At 44.4% G+C, this 17,497-nt stretch overlaps 1 protein-coding gene across 2 annotated transcripts in view; it reads right to left on the bottom strand.

The window, feature by feature from the left end:
- The window catches only part of NXN (nucleoredoxin), a 158,410-nt gene that overhangs the window by 106,208 nt on the left and 34,705 nt on the right, over positions 1-17,497 (bottom strand). Inside the window, exon 2 of one of the 2 annotated variants that reach the window (XM_042917291.1) lies at positions 9,031-9,130. The exons of the other annotated variant lie outside the window; for it this stretch is intronic. Coding sequence (XP_042773225.1) covers positions 9,031-9,130 — 100 coding nt within the window. The remainder of the gene's footprint in view (positions 1-9,030; positions 9,131-17,497) is intronic. 2 annotated transcript variants of the gene reach the window in all.

Raw genomic sequence — 17,497 nt, forward strand, 5'->3', positions numbered from 1 at the left:
TATGCACACATGGGCCCTACACACAATGGGCCCCTCAAGGGCCGGGCCCCTGTCTTCTCCATCCAGGGGGTGCTATTAGGGTGTTTAGCAGAGAAGAATAATGAAAATAGTCATTTAGTGAGCGCTAATCCTTTTACACGCACCATCTCATTACTCCTCACAAGAACATTCTGAAACACTCTGGCAACTCCTTCCAAGAGATTCTCAGATTCCTGTATGGAGTGTGCTTAATACAGCTCCGCCCTCTGCTGCCCCTCTCCCAGAAACCAGGTTTCTTTATCATCTGAAGCCTCTGATTTTCCTGGCGACTGCAAGCTAGTTACTCCTTCACAGACTGGTTAAGGGTGCAAACTTTGCTCACAAAGTAGCTCCTCAGAATTCCACCAATGAAAAGCTTACTAGTTTGAAACAGATACTCTCAGAGGAAAATACAAAAGATCAAAACTAATTAAGAAGTATAAAAAAAAACCCCGGGGGGGTTGTCTGGGTGGCTCAGTCGGTTAAGCACCTGACTTTGGCTCAGGTCATGATCTCGGGGTTCACGAGTTTGAGCCCTGCATTGGGCTCTCTGGTGTCAGCACACAGCCTGTTTTGGATCCTCTATCTCCCTCTCTCTGCCCCTTACACACTCGTTCTCTCAAAAATAAATAAATATTAAAAATAAATAAATACACTTAAAAAAGAAGTAAAAAACTTGAATCTAACAATAATCACATAATATCTACACATTGTTATTGTCAAATCACCACTTGCCCAAAAAGGCACTGGGCTCAGGCAGGTTCATAGGCGACTTCTTTCAAAGTTCTAAGGAACAGATATTATCATCTATTTAAACTATTCCAGACCCCGGAAAAAGGATTGTGAGTGATCTTTCTTCTTTCTTCTTTTTTATGTTTTCAGAAACCCCACATAGAGCATGTGTTATTTTAATAATTATAAAGAAACACTAAACACATTGGATTAAAGACATTTTTAATAAGGAAATTATTATGAATTTGTACAAAGTTTTATCTATACACAAATGAGATTTTTTTAAAATGAGCTTTTATATATACTTTACGAGCAAAAATCAGAAAAGGGAATGTGTAACCGTGTATTCGCCTAATCACTTTTTGTTTGCATACCTACAGCACGCCAGGAAGGCACTGGGGATACCATGGTAAGGTAAACCCACACCAGAACCCATCCTCATGGAGTTTACACTCTTGTGAGGAGACAAATATCAAATACTGCCAAAACATACATATCATAAACTCTGAGAAATGGTATGAAATAAATATAGAGGTCATAAGGAAAGTACATACAATGGATACTGGGAAAGGGGCCTTATCTGGGGGTCAGGAATGATGGAGCATCAAGTAACTGTTTAATGATGTCTTGGGGCGACTGGGTGGCTCAGTCAGTTAAGCGTCCGACTTCGGCTCAGGACATGATCTTACAGCTCGTGAGTATGAGCCCCGCGTCAGGCTCTGTGCTGACAGCTCGGAGCCTGGAGCCTGCTTCAGATTTTGTGTCTCCCTCTCTCTCTCTGCCCCTCCCCCACTCATGCTCTGTCTCTGTCTCTCTCAAAAACAAACATTAAAAAAATTTTTTTAATTAAAAAAAAAAAAAAAACGCAAAAAACTGATGTCTTGATGAATAGTAAATGCCATAGGAGAATACTCATGAGACAGTGTGTGACAACTATAAAACAGTATGCGTAGTTTACTCCCACTTACATATAAAAAAATAAATATACACAGAAGAAAGGGCTGGAAGGCTATACAAATACGGTGAATTGTAAAATGTTAGCAGTGGGGAGAGTTGTGATTCCTGTTTTCTTGTACTTCTGTATTTCCCAAATTTTCTACAAGATCTTGTACTGATTGTGCCATATTCTTCATGAAAGCTTCATTTGACTTCATTCTTTTTTTAGTCGTGGTAAAATACACACACCATAAAATTTCAACCTGCTTTAAGAGTACAGTTCTGTGCCATTAAGTACGCTCACATTATTCTGCAATCATCACCCCCATCTATCTCCAGAACTTTGTCACATTCCCAAAATGAATGAAACTCGGTACTTATTAAACATTAACACACCAATCCCTTTCCCCCAGCCTCTGGCAACCACCAAGCCTCATTTGATTTTAAAACACCAACACTCAAAACACCAACCCTCGTTCACCCCTGAAGTGTATGTAAATTACTGTCATCTGCCAAACTGCCTGCACTAGAAAACACTGCCCTAGTAAGGCAGGCGAGCAGTAGAGTTTTACAGCGCTGGGAGACGGGTCTAGGGGGCAATTGTGGATAACCAGAGGATGGCATGTGGGGGTGTAACAGGGAGAGGAGATTCAAAAACAGAAATGGGAAGGCAAAGTAACTGCTTGCTTTGAAGTTTGGCCCGGGACCCCAGCAGCAGCCAGTATTTTCAGGTGCGAGGAACAGCGGACCATAAACCTCTGCTTCTTTCAGTTCAATGTCACTGCCTCTGGCTAAGAGGCACATGTACACACAAAAGAAGGCAGCAGGAAGGAAGGGTGGTAAGGAAGAGATAGACACTTAAACATCAACGAATCAGGTCACCCAGAAACCAAATGCAGGAATTTCTTTCACAATACTCTTGACAGCTGCCCATGCAGCACCTGCCTGAACACATCCAATGACAGGGGTACATCGGAGCCCTGACATTCCGGAGAGGAACATCCAGACAGCTCCATAAATCCCCCAACCCATAAATACAGAAAGGGTTATAGAGGCTTCTGGCTTTTTCCTTTTTTTTTTTTTTTTTAAATGTCTCACCTCCCACTGCAAGTTAACCCCCTTTTCAACCTTCTCCAAAACTCTATCTCACTGGAAAAAAATGCTGTCCTGGCTCAAGCAACCACTAAAACTTTCATGAACTTCCTTGTTTCCCTATGAAGTATCCGGTGGACTTATTCCCAGCACAGCAAAATTCATCATTCTAGTCTTTAATTTATCCAAAACTCCTTTTTTTCTGGCTAAGACCTATCCTTTCTTTGGACATCTTTGCTTTTTCGTCCCTAATGTCATTAATGCTAGCAAGCTGATTTTCTTTTCAGAAGAGCCATTTTCCTCACGAAGCAAGTTTTAATTAGTTAAGATTTACAACCAAGCTACAATTCAAATCCAGGTCTTAGTAAAATTACAAAATTACTGGGGTGCCTGGGTGGCTCAGTCAGTTAAGTGTACGACTCTTGATCTTGGCTCAGGGCATGATCTCGCAGTTCCTGGGTTCGTGCCCCAAGTCAGGCTCCTTGCTGATGGCATGGAGCCTGCTTGGGACTCTGTCTCTCCCTCTCTCTTCCTCTCCCCTACTCTCTCTCTCTCCCTCTCATTCTCAAGATAAATAAATAAGCTTAAAAAAAATTACAAATTACTATCTGTCAGAAACCTTTAGGATGGTCTGAAGTGCTAAAAAATCGGGACTGTGTTAAATCTGGAAATTCTAGAGTCGCTGGGGTGGCTCAGTTGGTTGAGCGTCTGACTTCGGCTCACGTCGTGATCTCGAAGTTCATGCGTTTGAGCCCCACGTCAGGCTCTGACAGCTCAGAGCCTAGAGCCTGCTTTGGATCCTGTGTCTCCCTCTCTCTCTGCCCCTCCCCAACTCACACACTGTCTCTCTCTCTCTCTCAAAAATAAACATTAAAAAAAAAAGATTTTCTTAATCTGGAAATTCTAAGTATTTACTGTTTATGTGGCTTCCCCCCACCTCCTTTGTTTTTTTAATAGCAGCACCCCCATGTTCTTGGGAACATGGTTCTAGGTAATGAGAAGTTCTGTTCTTAAATGTGATTGCCCATCTTCCCACCGGAGGCAGCCAGAAAACTGTTCACCTGGAAGGGGAATGAGTGATCTGATGGAGGGCTAGGAAGAATACTGGAATAGGAGATAAAAACAAGCAAAAGATGGTGGGGGGGGGGTGGATGGGGGGGCTGATCTGGCTGAAGGACAGGGGTACTTCCATCAGAAGACACTGGGCTCTTGGGGGCAGAGAACAGAGAGAAAAAGGACACGGGCTACATGGAAAACAGGTGAAGCAAAATTTCAAAATAGCGCCTGGAGATCGGCCTGGCCAACCCTCACCAGCTGTCCTTCAGTCACTCAAGTCTGCATGTGATGTTCCTTCAGTGACCTAGAATCTTAGCAGCCAGAGAAGCTTGTACCAACAAAGCCATCTCCTCTGAGAAGCTGGGCTGCTGGTAATTAAAAAAGAGAGGCAAGATGGGGCGCCCGGGTGGCTCGGTCGCTTAAGCGTCCGACTTCGGCTCAGGTTATGATCTCACAGTTTGTGATTCGAGCCCCGCATCAGGCTCTGTGTCATCAGTGCAGAGCCTGCTTCAGATCCTGTGTCCCACTCTCTCTCTGCCCCTCCCTCCTCTCAAAAATAAATGAAAATATTTAAAAAAAAATAACTTAAAAAAAATTAAAAAGAGAGGCAAGGATAAATATCATAGATAAAGGAAAACCACAGTTGTAAGCTTGAAGCAGACCTCAGCCAAAACTGGAGGAATTATGTCACAGGACTGGCATAAGGAAGTCAGGAGGGTGGAGATGAAGGTGTTGCAAATAAAGTGCTGTGGAAATGTGCTGTCAACCTGTTGACGAGCACGGACGTTCAGGAAGTGGGATTATAAAGGCTCAGCACCACTTCTTTAAAAAGTGACATCTAACTTCGTATTTTACTTCAAAATAATGGCAGTTTGGGGAACGGTGGTACACCTGGCATGTCTGACTTCACGAGAAAAGCATTCGATGAGCTTTTTTTCCGTGGCATCCTGGCGGACACGATGGGAACCTGAAGGTCAGATAAGGCAAACTGGTAAGTGGCCAAACCAGCATCCCCTCAGAGTGCAGATTATTGGATGAACATTAACCTAGAGGGAAGTTTCTCACTGTGTCCTAAAGGACTCCATTCTGGCTGTGTTCAGCTCAACGTTATTCGGGGGTTTTTTTTCTGAGGTGGGAAATGCAAGTGGGGGAGGGACAGAGAGAAGGGGACAGAGGATCCAAAGCGGAATCTGCGCTGACAGGCTGACAGCAGTGAGCCCGACATGGGGCTCGAACTCATGAGCCAAGAGATCATGGCCTGAGCCAACCCAACTGAGCCACCCAGGTGCCCCAGCTCAACATTATTCGTAATGCCCTTGAAAAAAAAGTATCAGGGAATATCATGAACGCATACAGATATCACAAAACCAGAAGACAATAAATAGTATTGTCAGCTGTGTAAATGTGATACTCAGAATCATTTTTAAGAACTGCTTCCAATTTACATTTAATCCCCATACAGTAAAACAGAGGCCTTAAATTGGTGAACTGCATACGTGCTTTATTTGGCTTGCTCAGTGTTTTGTTTTTAACTTTATTTATTTTGAGAGCCTGAGCACGTGGGCCTGTGCAGGTAGGGGAGGGGTAGAGAGAGAGAATCCCAGGCAGGCTCCGCACTATCAGCTCAGAGCCCAAAGCAGGGCTCGATCTCACGAACTGTGAGACCTGAGCTGAAATTAAGAGCCAGATTTAACCAACTGAGCCACCCGGGCCCCCTGGCTTGTTCTACGTTAAGAAAAAATTTAAACTAATAGCATGTAACAATTAGCTGGTTTCACTTTAAAATCCATATTTTAAGCTTGGAGAAACAGAACACCTCATTCCTGCAAAGGCAACATCAGCTGGAGGTGAGTGTGGCCTTGACCCCTGCATGGGCTTCCATTTGGGGCACTTGGCCCCCCCCAGCATTTGAGTTAGTGACTCCTGCAGTAAAATGCTGGTTTAGATTATTAAATGTGATCGTACACACAGTTTTTGATTATGCATTAAATTCTGATCTCCTCTCACTTTCAGCCTTTGTCGATTTTGCTCCTGCAGCAAGATCCAACATCCGATCACAACTTCATAATGAGAACCTGTATATACAGAATATGCCAATTTTTCAATGTGTCTTCTTTTCCTTTGGTTTATTAAATCTTCCCAATATTCCAGGAAGTCTGGCTTTATTGTTTGTATTATAAGGGAGTTTAGCTAGCTAATAGGGGCCAAAGGCAAGATTTCAACTCAGGGTTTAGGTTAAATCTTAATTTACCACTTCCCACCATACCACACACCCCTCAACCCCTAGAGACAGCCTTGATTCTGACCCAACCAGAGGAGACTTAAGTCCAGATTGCAAAGCCCCTGGGCTGTTCTGGAAAAAGGACAGCATTTGGAATCCTTGCTTTATTTCCGTGTTTAATCTTCTAAAAAAAAGTTTATAGTAGTGCTTAATCCAAAGACAGCTGACTTTCATTTACACTTAACCTGTGTTGAACTCATACATTAAATTTTGAATCTCTGCTCTCGAAAATGTATTTTGCTCTTTAAGATCTCCTTGGTAACACTAGTAATTGGTATCTGGCCTACAAAAAGACCCCCAAAAAACAAAACAAAAAAAGCAAACAAAAAGACTTTGGACCCTATTAGAATAATAGAATTTGAATTAGACAGACTACTTCCAGTCTAATTCTAATTCTAATTCTAACTAGAATTAGAATAAAATCCCATTGGAAATCCAACTCAGGAAAGTTCCAGGATGAGAGAGCTGTGTAGCAGCTCAGAGAACAACCTGTCCAGAATGGAGGAAGACTGGAAAACCCCAGAAAAGGGGGATTCTCCAAGGTAAAGGGGGTACTCAATAGAATGCCTGACTGAATCGAGTTTTGGGGGAAAAATTGAGGACATAAGTCAAATAATATAAGGCGGGTGGAAAGCCCATTAGGAACTTCAGGAAAAATACGGGGGCGCCTGGGTGGCTCAGTCAGTTAAGTGTTTGACTTCCGCTCAGGTCATGATCACACCACTTGTGAGTTCGAGCCCCGCATCGGGCTCTGTGCTGACAGCTCGGAGCCTGGAGCCTGCTTCAGATTCTGTGTCTCCCTCTCTCTCTGCCCCTCCCCCACTGGTGCTCTGTCTGTCTGTCTCTCAGAAATAAATAAACGTTAAAAAATTTTTTTAAAAATTAAAAAAAAGAAACTTCAGTAAAAATTTTAAAAAGCTGTACAAGAAATACACCGCTTGAATTTGCCCTGAACAATATTTACAGATGTTCAATTACACACAATGTAGGAATCACAAGTATATAACAGAACGTAAGTGTCAACAACTTTGACAGAGCAAAAATTAAAGTACAGAAAATAGGACAGGGAGGGGAAAAGAACTGAAGGGCAAAGTAGAAAGATACCAACATTCTCAAATCATGAAGTCTTTATTGAAGGACGAGGATTAAAGGCATAACTGCGTTATTTAAAGCTAAAAATGGAATCAAGAGAACCAGGAAGGTAAGGTTTAGTTTAAGTGAGTTAAATAGTCATCCATCCTAACAGAAAAGTAACAGATAATGTGGGATTTGTTGGACTGACAGAGAAATAGCAGGAACATACATTATTTAGAGATACACACATAATCACCAGAGTTTTTTTTAAAAAAAGCCATTATAGTTAAAAGTGGTAGCTTTTGGGGCACCTGGGTGGCTCAGTTGGTTGAGCATCCGACTTCAGCTCGGGTCATGATCTCACAGTCTGTGAGTTCGAGCCCCGCATGGGGCTCTGTGCTGACAGCTCAGAGCCCGGGGCCTGTTTCGGATTCTGTGTCTCCTTCTGTCTCTGACCCTCCCCCGTTCATGCTCTGTCTCTGTCTCAAAAATAAATAAACGTTAAAAAAAATTTTTTTTTTTAAAAAGTGGTAGCTTTTGGGAACAGAAAGAAATAGAGGAAGATCACTTTTTATTATAAGCCTATGTGTACTATTTATGTTTAGCCATAGGCATGCATATATATATATATATATATATATATATATGTATTTTTTTTTTCACATATTGGGAGACTGCAGTGGTAACTATACATGTAAAGTATGTAATAGGACAGCAGTGCCATTATGACTGCAATCAGTGTGACCCCCCTGGGAGCCAGAAGAGACCTGTGTGAGGCTTTCTTCTCTGACCCACACATTTGCACAAGGAACACCTGCTCTGGTCTCGCAATGACACGTCACACCCGTCTGACAGGAGTTCACCCACTCTCAACCCTGCATCCTCCCGACCGCACTGAGTGATTTAGATCCAGTCCTCTCTGAAAGCCTTTATCTATGTGTCATTCATGAACTGAGCCTTGAATGCAGCATGTTGTCTCCCAGCTATTCCACAGATGAGTTGAGTGAAGGAATCAACTACCTGAACGTGGGCAGTCGGGGAGCATCAGAGGTTGGAAGGTCCAATTACCAGGACACACGCGGACTCTCTGGTGAGGACTGGGAAACACGGGGTGATCTGCTCTGGCACAGCAGAGGGGAGATGGCCCCCAACATCCAGATCCAGGTGAGTTTGTTACTCACCAGGTGTTCTCTGGGCCCTTAATCTGAACAGACAGATGTGAAGGGTCCACCCTGGCTTCAGGAGGTATGTAGACCTGGATGGAGGCTGGCAGACATCATTGCTCACAAAGAAGGAAATATAACAGGTGTGCATATGTTTATGTGGGTGCAGGCGGGTTGCCAGGGGATGCTCATCCCCAGGAAAGAAAGAAATAGGCATGTGGAGCTACAAGGAATCTGTGACATTGTAGACATGATCAACGACAATGGTGGCTGGGCACCGGGTCATCTTACAAGGCTAACAGGAAAACCCAACAGAAAAACAATTATACATAAATACAAAAAGAAAGGGCAAACAGTTAACTGAGATGCTACCAGGAATGAACACGCCAAGAGGAATCAACAGTCATGACCAAAGGAAGAGTTAAAGGCACAGGTGGGTTTCACGTTGGGGAGATGGGGAAGTTCCCTCGGATGGTTTATTTTCCTCCGTACAGAGCTCAGAGGATAAACTAAGAAGAGAGTGTGAACTCAAAGCCAAGGAGGCCCCATGTTTGAGGACAATGGAGCATCTGTATTATCATACATTATTTAACTTTTAAAATAATTTTAATCCATTTGGAAACCTAAGGGAAAAAACTAAGATGAAAGAAAGATCATTTGAAAAGTCTGTCTCCCTACCTGGCTACCAACCAATGTTGCATGGTTTTGTCTTGAGTAGTGGTTCTTCAAGTGGGATCCCTGGACCAGCAGCCACAGCATCAGTGGTATCACCTGAGAACTAATTAGAAATGGGAATTTGGGGGTTCCACCCCAGACCTACCTAGTCAGAAACTCTGGAGTAGGGCCCAGCAGTCTGTAGTTCAGCAAGCCCTCCAGGTGATTCTGATGCAGATGCAGGTTTGAAAACCACAGGTTTTGGGCAAAACAAAATCCAATGGCAGTGTTTGGTGCTATCATCATCTCCTCAGCTAAACTGTTTACGATCCGCTTAGGCCAGGTGAAAGCCAGAGCCCTTCTAAGAAAACAAGCATTTTAAAGCAATCTCTAGAGCTAGTTTCCCGAGTTAGGGCCAGAGAGAGGTGACCTTGCCCTGACTTCTGGTGGAGCCAGCAGCAAGGACTTGTCTTGGGAAGAAGTTTCTGAGAGGTACCCATCTGCCACAGTTATCAATGGGCAGGCAGTGGACTGGGTGGCCCCTTGGCTGAGCAGCTGAGTGCACTGGGAGTGCCATGTGGCTGGCTTTGCATAAGTCATCTGCTATTATAAGGATGCAAGAGGCACTTCACTTCTGTTCTGGCTCCTGGCATTCTCAACAGAGCTCTCAGATATCCTTTGGCTATTTCTGACTTAAAATAGACCAAAGTGGGCGTGGGGAAGCAATATCTTGCATCCTATATACACTGTGATGATGGGCTCCAGGGTGTATGCTTTGCCAGCTTCTCACTTCTGCTTCTGTTAGGAGGGAGTCAGAGTTCCAGGAAGGTAGAGAACATTTCATGCCTGCTTCCATTTCCCTTTACAGAGCCCCTGACAGACACAGCAATCAGACAAAGCCTCAGAATCCTTAACATTCGCCTCACAAAGCTACTACCGATCAATCTGTATTGACGGGCAAGATAAAATTTATCATACCAGTTCAGGACACCGGAGTATTTTATCATCACAAAGCCCCAAACACAAGTCCCAAAGGATGGCACAGTTGCCCTAGGGTCTCTCGGTAGGAACAGGTGACCGTCATTAATGACTTAATTTTCTGCACATTTTCCTTTTTAGGGTAATGAATTTCATACATTGATTACCATTTATTGCCAGCAACATGAAACAGAACTCATTTTCATTTCTCCTAAACAGTCTTGCTAGAATTTATGTCCAGAGGTTGGTGGGCTGATCTGCATGCAGACTTAACCATCCCTCTTTAAGGGAAATTAAAGAGGTGCCTGGGTGGCTCAGTTGGTTAAGCGGCTGACATCGGCTCAGGCCAAGATCTCATGGTTCGTGAGTTCGAGCCCCACATTGAGCTCTGTACTGACAGTGCTTGGGATTCTCTCCCTCTCTCTCTCTCTCAATCTCTCTCTCTCTCTTTCCCTCCCTCCCTCCCTCTCTCTCTCTCTCTCTGTCCCTCCCCTACTTGTCACTCTCTCTCTCAAAATAAATAAATAAACTTAAAAAAAAAACCACCTTAAAATATAAGGGAAATAAACTTGAAAAGTTCCAAAAGCCAATTCAGAATGGGTCTAAGTCCCATCTGAACATAAACAGAGTGATCTAAATGTTCAGTTCTGTTCCCTTCCTTCAAAGTGCTTATATACAATTTGGAAAGCAAAATGAAAAATACAAATCAAGGTAAGTAAGTGCCAAGTTGCTGATGGAAAAGAAAACAACACCAGAGGTTCCCAAAAGGAACTCAGAGAGTTGGAGGTTCCCAGAAAGTTGGAGAAGGCTTTCTGGAGGCCATAGTTGGATCTGGGCAGGCAGAGAGCAGAAGGGCAGACATTCCAGGCGGAGGGACAACCATCGCAGAGAGGAAAATGGGACAGAGCCTATGGCTCACCCCCAGGGAGCAGACAGGCCAGCCTGCCAGAGAGAGGCCTTGGGGCCAGAGAGCAGTGAACAAGGCTCTGGGGACAGAGCAGGTGGAACAGGTGAGAAGACAGTCCTAATGAGTGGTTGAATGAGAATGGTGTTTAAGACAGATTAGTCCTGGGGACACCTGGGTGGCTCAGTGGGTTGTGCGTCCAACTTCAGCTCAGGTCATGATCTCACAGTTTGTGAGTTTGAGCCCCGAATCAGGCTTGCTGCTGTCACCACAGAGCCCACTTCAGATCCTCTGTCTCCTCTCTCTCTCTCTGCCCACCCCCCCCCCCCACAGGCACGCTCTCTCAAAAATAAACATTAAAAAAAAAAAAAAAAGATTATGGGTGGGGGAGGATGGGCTAAATGGGCAAGGGGCATTAAGGAGGACACTTGTTGGGGTGAGCACTGGGTGTTACATGTAGGGGATGAATCACTGAATTCTACTCCTGAAATCATTATTGCACTATATGCTAACTAACTTGGATGTAAATTAAAAAAAAAAAAAAAAAAAGATTAGTGCCACTGAACTGAAACTGAAACTTGGGGAGGTACAAGGGAAGATCTATGGGTCTATGTCCTTTCTTAGTTCTCTTCTGTGAACAAGGACACTGAGTGGTCTATTGCCTCTCCCAGCCTGCCATCTGCAAGATAAGGAATTCAGACCAGCCTCCCTCGCTTCCTCCGACTGCTTCTCCCCCCCACTCCCACCTCATCAATCCTAACAAACCCTGTCTTGCCACTGCATCCAGCACCATTAAATACCCTGAAACTCTTCTAGGTTACCTGAGGGCTGGGAAATCATGGAGGGGATCTAATATGACACATTCGTAATTAGTTAATTACAGAGGCAGTTGGGTATAATGGTGAAGGGCTTGGGCTTGGAGTCATCCCGCCTGGATCTGAATCCAGATTTTTCACTTACCAATCTATGATTCTACGAAAGTTACCTAACCTCCTATGCCTCAGTTTCTGCATCTATAAAATGGGGCTAATGACAACACTTACCCCATAGGGTTGTTATGGAGACTAAACTGACACACGTAAAAAATAAACAATGTCTGGGATGCCTGGGTGGCTCAGTCAGTTGAACGTCTGACTCTTGATTTCAGTTCAAGTCATGATCTCACTGTTTGTGAGATCGAGCCCCTTGTTGGGCTCTGTGCTGACAGCACGGAACCTGCTTAGGATTCTCTCTCTTTGCCCCACCTCTGCTCACGCACACGCGCGCGCACTCTCTCTCTCTCAAAATAAATAAACTTAAAAAAAAAAAGCAATGTCTTACAAGTAGTAAGTGTTCATTAAAGATAGCCATTAACAGTAGTACTATTATCCCATGTGTTAACTATACTAGGTCCGGGCACCTGGGTGTGGCTCAGTCGGTAAAGTGTATGATGTCAGCTCAGGTCATGATCTCCCGGTTTGTGAGTTCAAGCCCCACATCCGGCTGTCTGCTCTCAGCGCAGAGCCTGCTTCGGCTCCTCTGCCATCCCCTCTCTCTCTTTCAAAAATAAATAAACATTCAAAAAAATTTACTAGCTCCAAGATTATTTTCACGGGTTATTTCAAGCCAACCCATTCACAGAATTTTCTTACAAAGTCTAAACGTCCCTCAACTGCATCTGAATCCATGCAACCACCTGATGTTCACATAAAACTTTGGAGCTGGAGAGAATTTAGGAATTATCCAGCCCAAATAACTCTTTTAAATTTTTTTAATGTTTATTTTTTAGAGGGGGAGGGAGAGGCAGAGAGAGAGGGAGACACAGAATCCAAAGCAGGCTCTAAGCTGTCAGCCAAGAGCCTGATGTGGGGCTCGAACTCACGAACCGTGAGATCATGAGCTGAGCCAAAATCGAGAGTCAGATGCTTAACCAACGGAGCCACCCAGGTGCCCTGAAATAACTCTTTTAAAGATAAGTAAACAGACTCAGAAAGGCTCTTTGTCAGTACTCAGTAAAAATTTTCTTTCAACTGATCTGAATTGTCCAAATCACAAAGGAAATCGGAGATGGGCATTCAAGCCCCCCTCTGTAACCTGCTCCTTTTCAATCTTCATGACCATGTGGAATAGTCCATTCCCACCAACTTTAATATCTGCAGCCTGCATCTGCCAAAAGGACTAAAAATTCACCCGTTTCCAAATCCTCGAAAGTTCCAAAATGGAAGATAATTTAGCGTCTCATTCCTGGAGCCACTGGGACCAAGACACAGTGGAACCAATCACATAGAAGGTACTTCGGTCTTTCGGAGAAAATGTTCTACTTCAGGATGCAGTCACCATTGCCAGAAGCCAACATCTGCATCTAAAACACGGAACCATTTGAACTGGTGAGCGTGCATTGTAAAGACCGAGGCGAGGCCTTTGGGAGAAGAGCTTGGCCAAGGGAGAAAATCTGATTAATAAGAAGATAAGCAGCCAAGAAATAAATTAAAAGACTGCTCACAGAGAGAGCACAGGGGGAAGGAGGGGGAGGTGAGGCTTGGTACACACATCGTGAGAGGGACGGAGAGCTTTAAGGATAAGGAAGGGGGGAGGGTAAGAACTGATTTTCTAATATTAGACTCACCACATGCTCAATTCCCAAATCCCAGCCAAAATGAGGGCCCTGTCCTGCGGTGAGTCCCAGGCAGCATTCTGCTTCGGGACACTTTTCTCGCATCAGGACTATGCATGAATGCCAAAGCAAATCCCATCCATCTCAACTCCTCACTGCAACACAAAATTACTCACAGGGCTTATCTTGAAATGTCCTTTCATCTTGGCCTCCCACTAACTTAAAACAATGCGTTTAAAAAATATTCAAGACCCCCACAGTAAATCCATATCCCCATTATTCACAAAGCACTTATTAGAAAGCTGTTTATCCTGAACAATACGTGGTCAGTTTGAGAAATATGCCTTCCGTTAAGCTGCTTTTGATAAAATATATAAATCAAAGCCTTCGTGAATACCAGAACACTATCAATTTGGACCAAATTCCTGGATTCTAATGCAAGCAGCTAAAGTCCTCAAGCCTTGAGCACAAACATCTCTTGCCCTTTATTAATTGAAAAATAAGCAGATGAGGAAAGACACGGGTGCATGGCTCGCTATGCAACTTAACAAATGACGTGATGTTCTCAAACTTTGATTTAGTTTTAAGTAGGCATTTTCTTTTCAACTTTATGATAAAAGTGATAAATGCTGACTATGGGAAATTTAGGAAGTACAGAAAAGAAAACCAAGGGGTCGCTTCTGAAAACGTTCTTAAATTGATGACTGATGGTTGATAAGATCCCAAGCCTGGCCATATTCCAACCCAAGTAAGAACATTCTCCTAACCTATTTCCAAGCAGACTTTCTAGTTGGACAGAGCATTTATTCGCTGCCACTCACCATTGCATCATTTTGCTGTGCTCTTCAAAACAGCTGCGGGACGCCACCCCAATTCCTAGGTTTCTGGGGGTTCTCTGGCAAGGAGTCACCACCTCTCTTATGTCATGTGGTCTACATGACAGCCAAAAATCCCCTGGGCTTAACAACACTGGGATGCGGGGGTTGGGGGGGGAGTGTTACACTGGATGGCTGTGCGGACAGGGCAGGGACAAACCAGGGGCTATTTTGCGGCTGGCCAACCAGGCAATGAAGTTTGGGAAAGGGTAACTCTCCAAAACCGAGAGCTATGAAATCGGGTCAGGGTGCAGCCAGAGGAAAGCTCAGAAGGCCCTCAAATCTTCTGGCCAGGGCAGAATCTGGAGGCACCTAGAAAATGAGAGGTTGATAACAGAGAAGACCTGGTAAGGCCTTGTAAAAATGAGAAGACACCAGCTTTGGAACTTGTTGAGGGCTACAGTCAACAAGCATTCTGGTCAATGAGCTATGTGCTTGTTCACTCAATGCCTATATATTGAGCGCCTACTGTGTATAAGACCCAGACTCATACAGAACAGGACCGTGAGTAACAGAAGGAGCTTACTCTGATAGAGCTCCAGGAAAAAATGCTATTAATGTGGGTACTGACTGTTGGGAGTCCTTCAGAGAACAAAGCCACCTTTCATACCAGGCTGCCCGCATGAGAGTCTGCTTACCATCCTTCCAACATAGCCCACATAAGACCCGCAGCCTGGATGCTGTGAGGCTACACCATCTCTGTCCCCCTCCTGCTTACATCCTTTGTCCCCCAAAGGATGGTGGGGTCGCTCCGTATCAGTAGTGTGCCATTCATTCAACCTACGGAGTAAAGCCACGCCATCAGGCCTCAACCCAGTGTAAACACTATTCACGAGAACACCTGACTACAGCTATTTTTCTCATTAGATGACAAAGGCTTCAGTTTTACCTTTTTCTCCCCTTAGAGTAGAAGAGCTGCCCTTTGAGCACCACCGCTGTGCATGTCGTGGTGAGTGGCTGCCTGGCAGGTGCAGCCCTTACACACTGCTTGTGCAAGCCCGGGCTCAGCACTCACCCCAGCTAAAGCCCTTCTGTGAATGGACGTGCTACGTGGCTCAGCCACTGAGGCTTTCCTTCTACACCTTCCCGTCCCCAAACGTGATCTAAGGACTGGATGCTGCTGTGAAAACTGGAGCCAGGTGAACACCACTAAGCTAGAGAGAAGCAGGGAGAGAACAGCAAGGTGTGCCGGCTGGCCTCCTTTCTGTGATGCCAAACCCTGACCACACAAACAGTGAGGAAAGAAGGCTATTAGGACACCCAGGCTTAGCAGGCATGTGGAATATCAGTCAGGCGTCCCCGGTCAGCTGAACCTGTTTTCAGGATATATGGCCTTACAAGACAATTTTGCCCAAGTTGCAAATACATATGAAATACTTCACGAAGGCACTACAGTTTACATTCATACACATCAACTCACCTTTGCTGAAAAAGTTAAACTGATATAAAACTAGGAGTGTCCCAGAAAATGCAGGACATGTGTTCACCATCACAATACCTACTGATACAAAAGAGACAGAAAATAATCCTTTCCCTGTAGTAAGTGTAAGCTAATCTTCAGGGCTCTTATGAGAACAAAGAGCCGATACGTACACATAAGCACCTAGATCGACAACGTTAGGTACAAAGGGAGTGCTATGCAAGTCTGTTCAACAAGGAAAAGGGAATAACATTTTAAAATGCTATAGTTTGGAACAACATATTTAACAAAAATTTGCTGTGAACCCAGAGACTCAAAGTTTATGAGGAAACTGTCCACAGTCTCCAGGGGCTCCAAGCCCAAGGAGGAGAAGGAGCCTAGGGCTCCAGCTATGGGGGGCTGTCTGGATAGAAGGTCTACAGCGTGGGACCAGACACCTTCAGGGTGGGAGCCTGGCCAAGCATCCTGGATGGGCTGCCTTTCCCTGAATAACCCCTGCTAGCCTAGGGGGGGAGGCGGGGGGGGGGGGGGGGGAGGCATTTAATTAGAGCTCTCTAGGCCTTGGCTGGGTAAACACTTCAATGAAAGAAATCTTGAGATCAACCAAGATAGAGATGTAACTTGAAAAGCTGACTCTTAAATACATACATAAAATGAAATCTGGAATATCTGAACACTGATTGGATATTTGATGTCATGAGGTAATCATCCATTTTGCGGGTACAATAAGTTGTTTTTCAGATCCTAACCTTTTCTAGATCATATTCAAATACTTACGGCTAAAATGATACGATGCCTGAGATTTGCTTCCAAACCACAGAGGGGGTAGTAGGCTGGCAAAGGGGAGAGAAGAAACAAAGACTGGCTATGAACTGATTATTGCTGCAGCTGGATGATGGGTGTGTGGGGGTTCACGGTATTGTTTTGCCGACTGCTATACACATTTGACACGGTCATAAGAACAAAATTTTTGTTATGCTTTTTTTTTTAAAGGAAAAAAAGGAGGGGGGCGATGGCATGGTTAAAAGAAGAATCCAGGCATTCCAGAGAAGGAAATGGCCAGAGGAGAGAGCCTGCCTTGAAGAATTTGGGAAACAAGTAAACCACCAGGCGATGATCATTCACACAATGAATCCTGAAGTCGCAGTTTAAGCGGGGAACTTGGGGGCGGAGCGGGGTGAAAAGGAAAGAAAAACTGAAATATTCACCATAATCAAGAAGAACATATGTTCGTCCGGGATTATTGCCAGTGAAACCTCATTTCCTTCCGAACACGTACACAAAGTTACTGGGGTCTCTCCCTACCTACTTCCCCCCCCCCCCACCCCAACACACTCACACCAGACAATTTCACTCTCCTCTGCACAGATTCCGGGGAGGTATCCTGGAGACAGACATCAAAGGAATTAGAGCTGGCAGCCCAGAACAGGTCATGCTGTCAGAGGGAGGCTAGGAACCACATGAAAAGCAGGGAATTCACAGGGCGTTTATTATTATTATTATTATTTTTTAAAGAGCTCAGAAATGTCTCTCGTTTTAGTTTTAGTTTAAGGACAGCTACCTCTGGGGAAAAAGCTTTGAAGTCATCTCGCCCAGAGCAGCAAGCAGCAGAGGGAGGAAAATGCTGCGCCCAGCGGAAAAAAACAGAGGGATCCACGTCGGCTTACAGGTTTGGCCTCTCTTCACTAAATGATAACCCAGAAGATTTATGCTTGATATAA

This window comes from Panthera leo, chromosome E1 (assembly GCF_018350215.1).
Source record: "Panthera leo isolate Ple1 chromosome E1, P.leo_Ple1_pat1.1, whole genome shotgun sequence".
NCBI classification, from domain to species: domain Eukaryota; kingdom Metazoa; phylum Chordata; class Mammalia; order Carnivora; family Felidae; genus Panthera; species Panthera leo.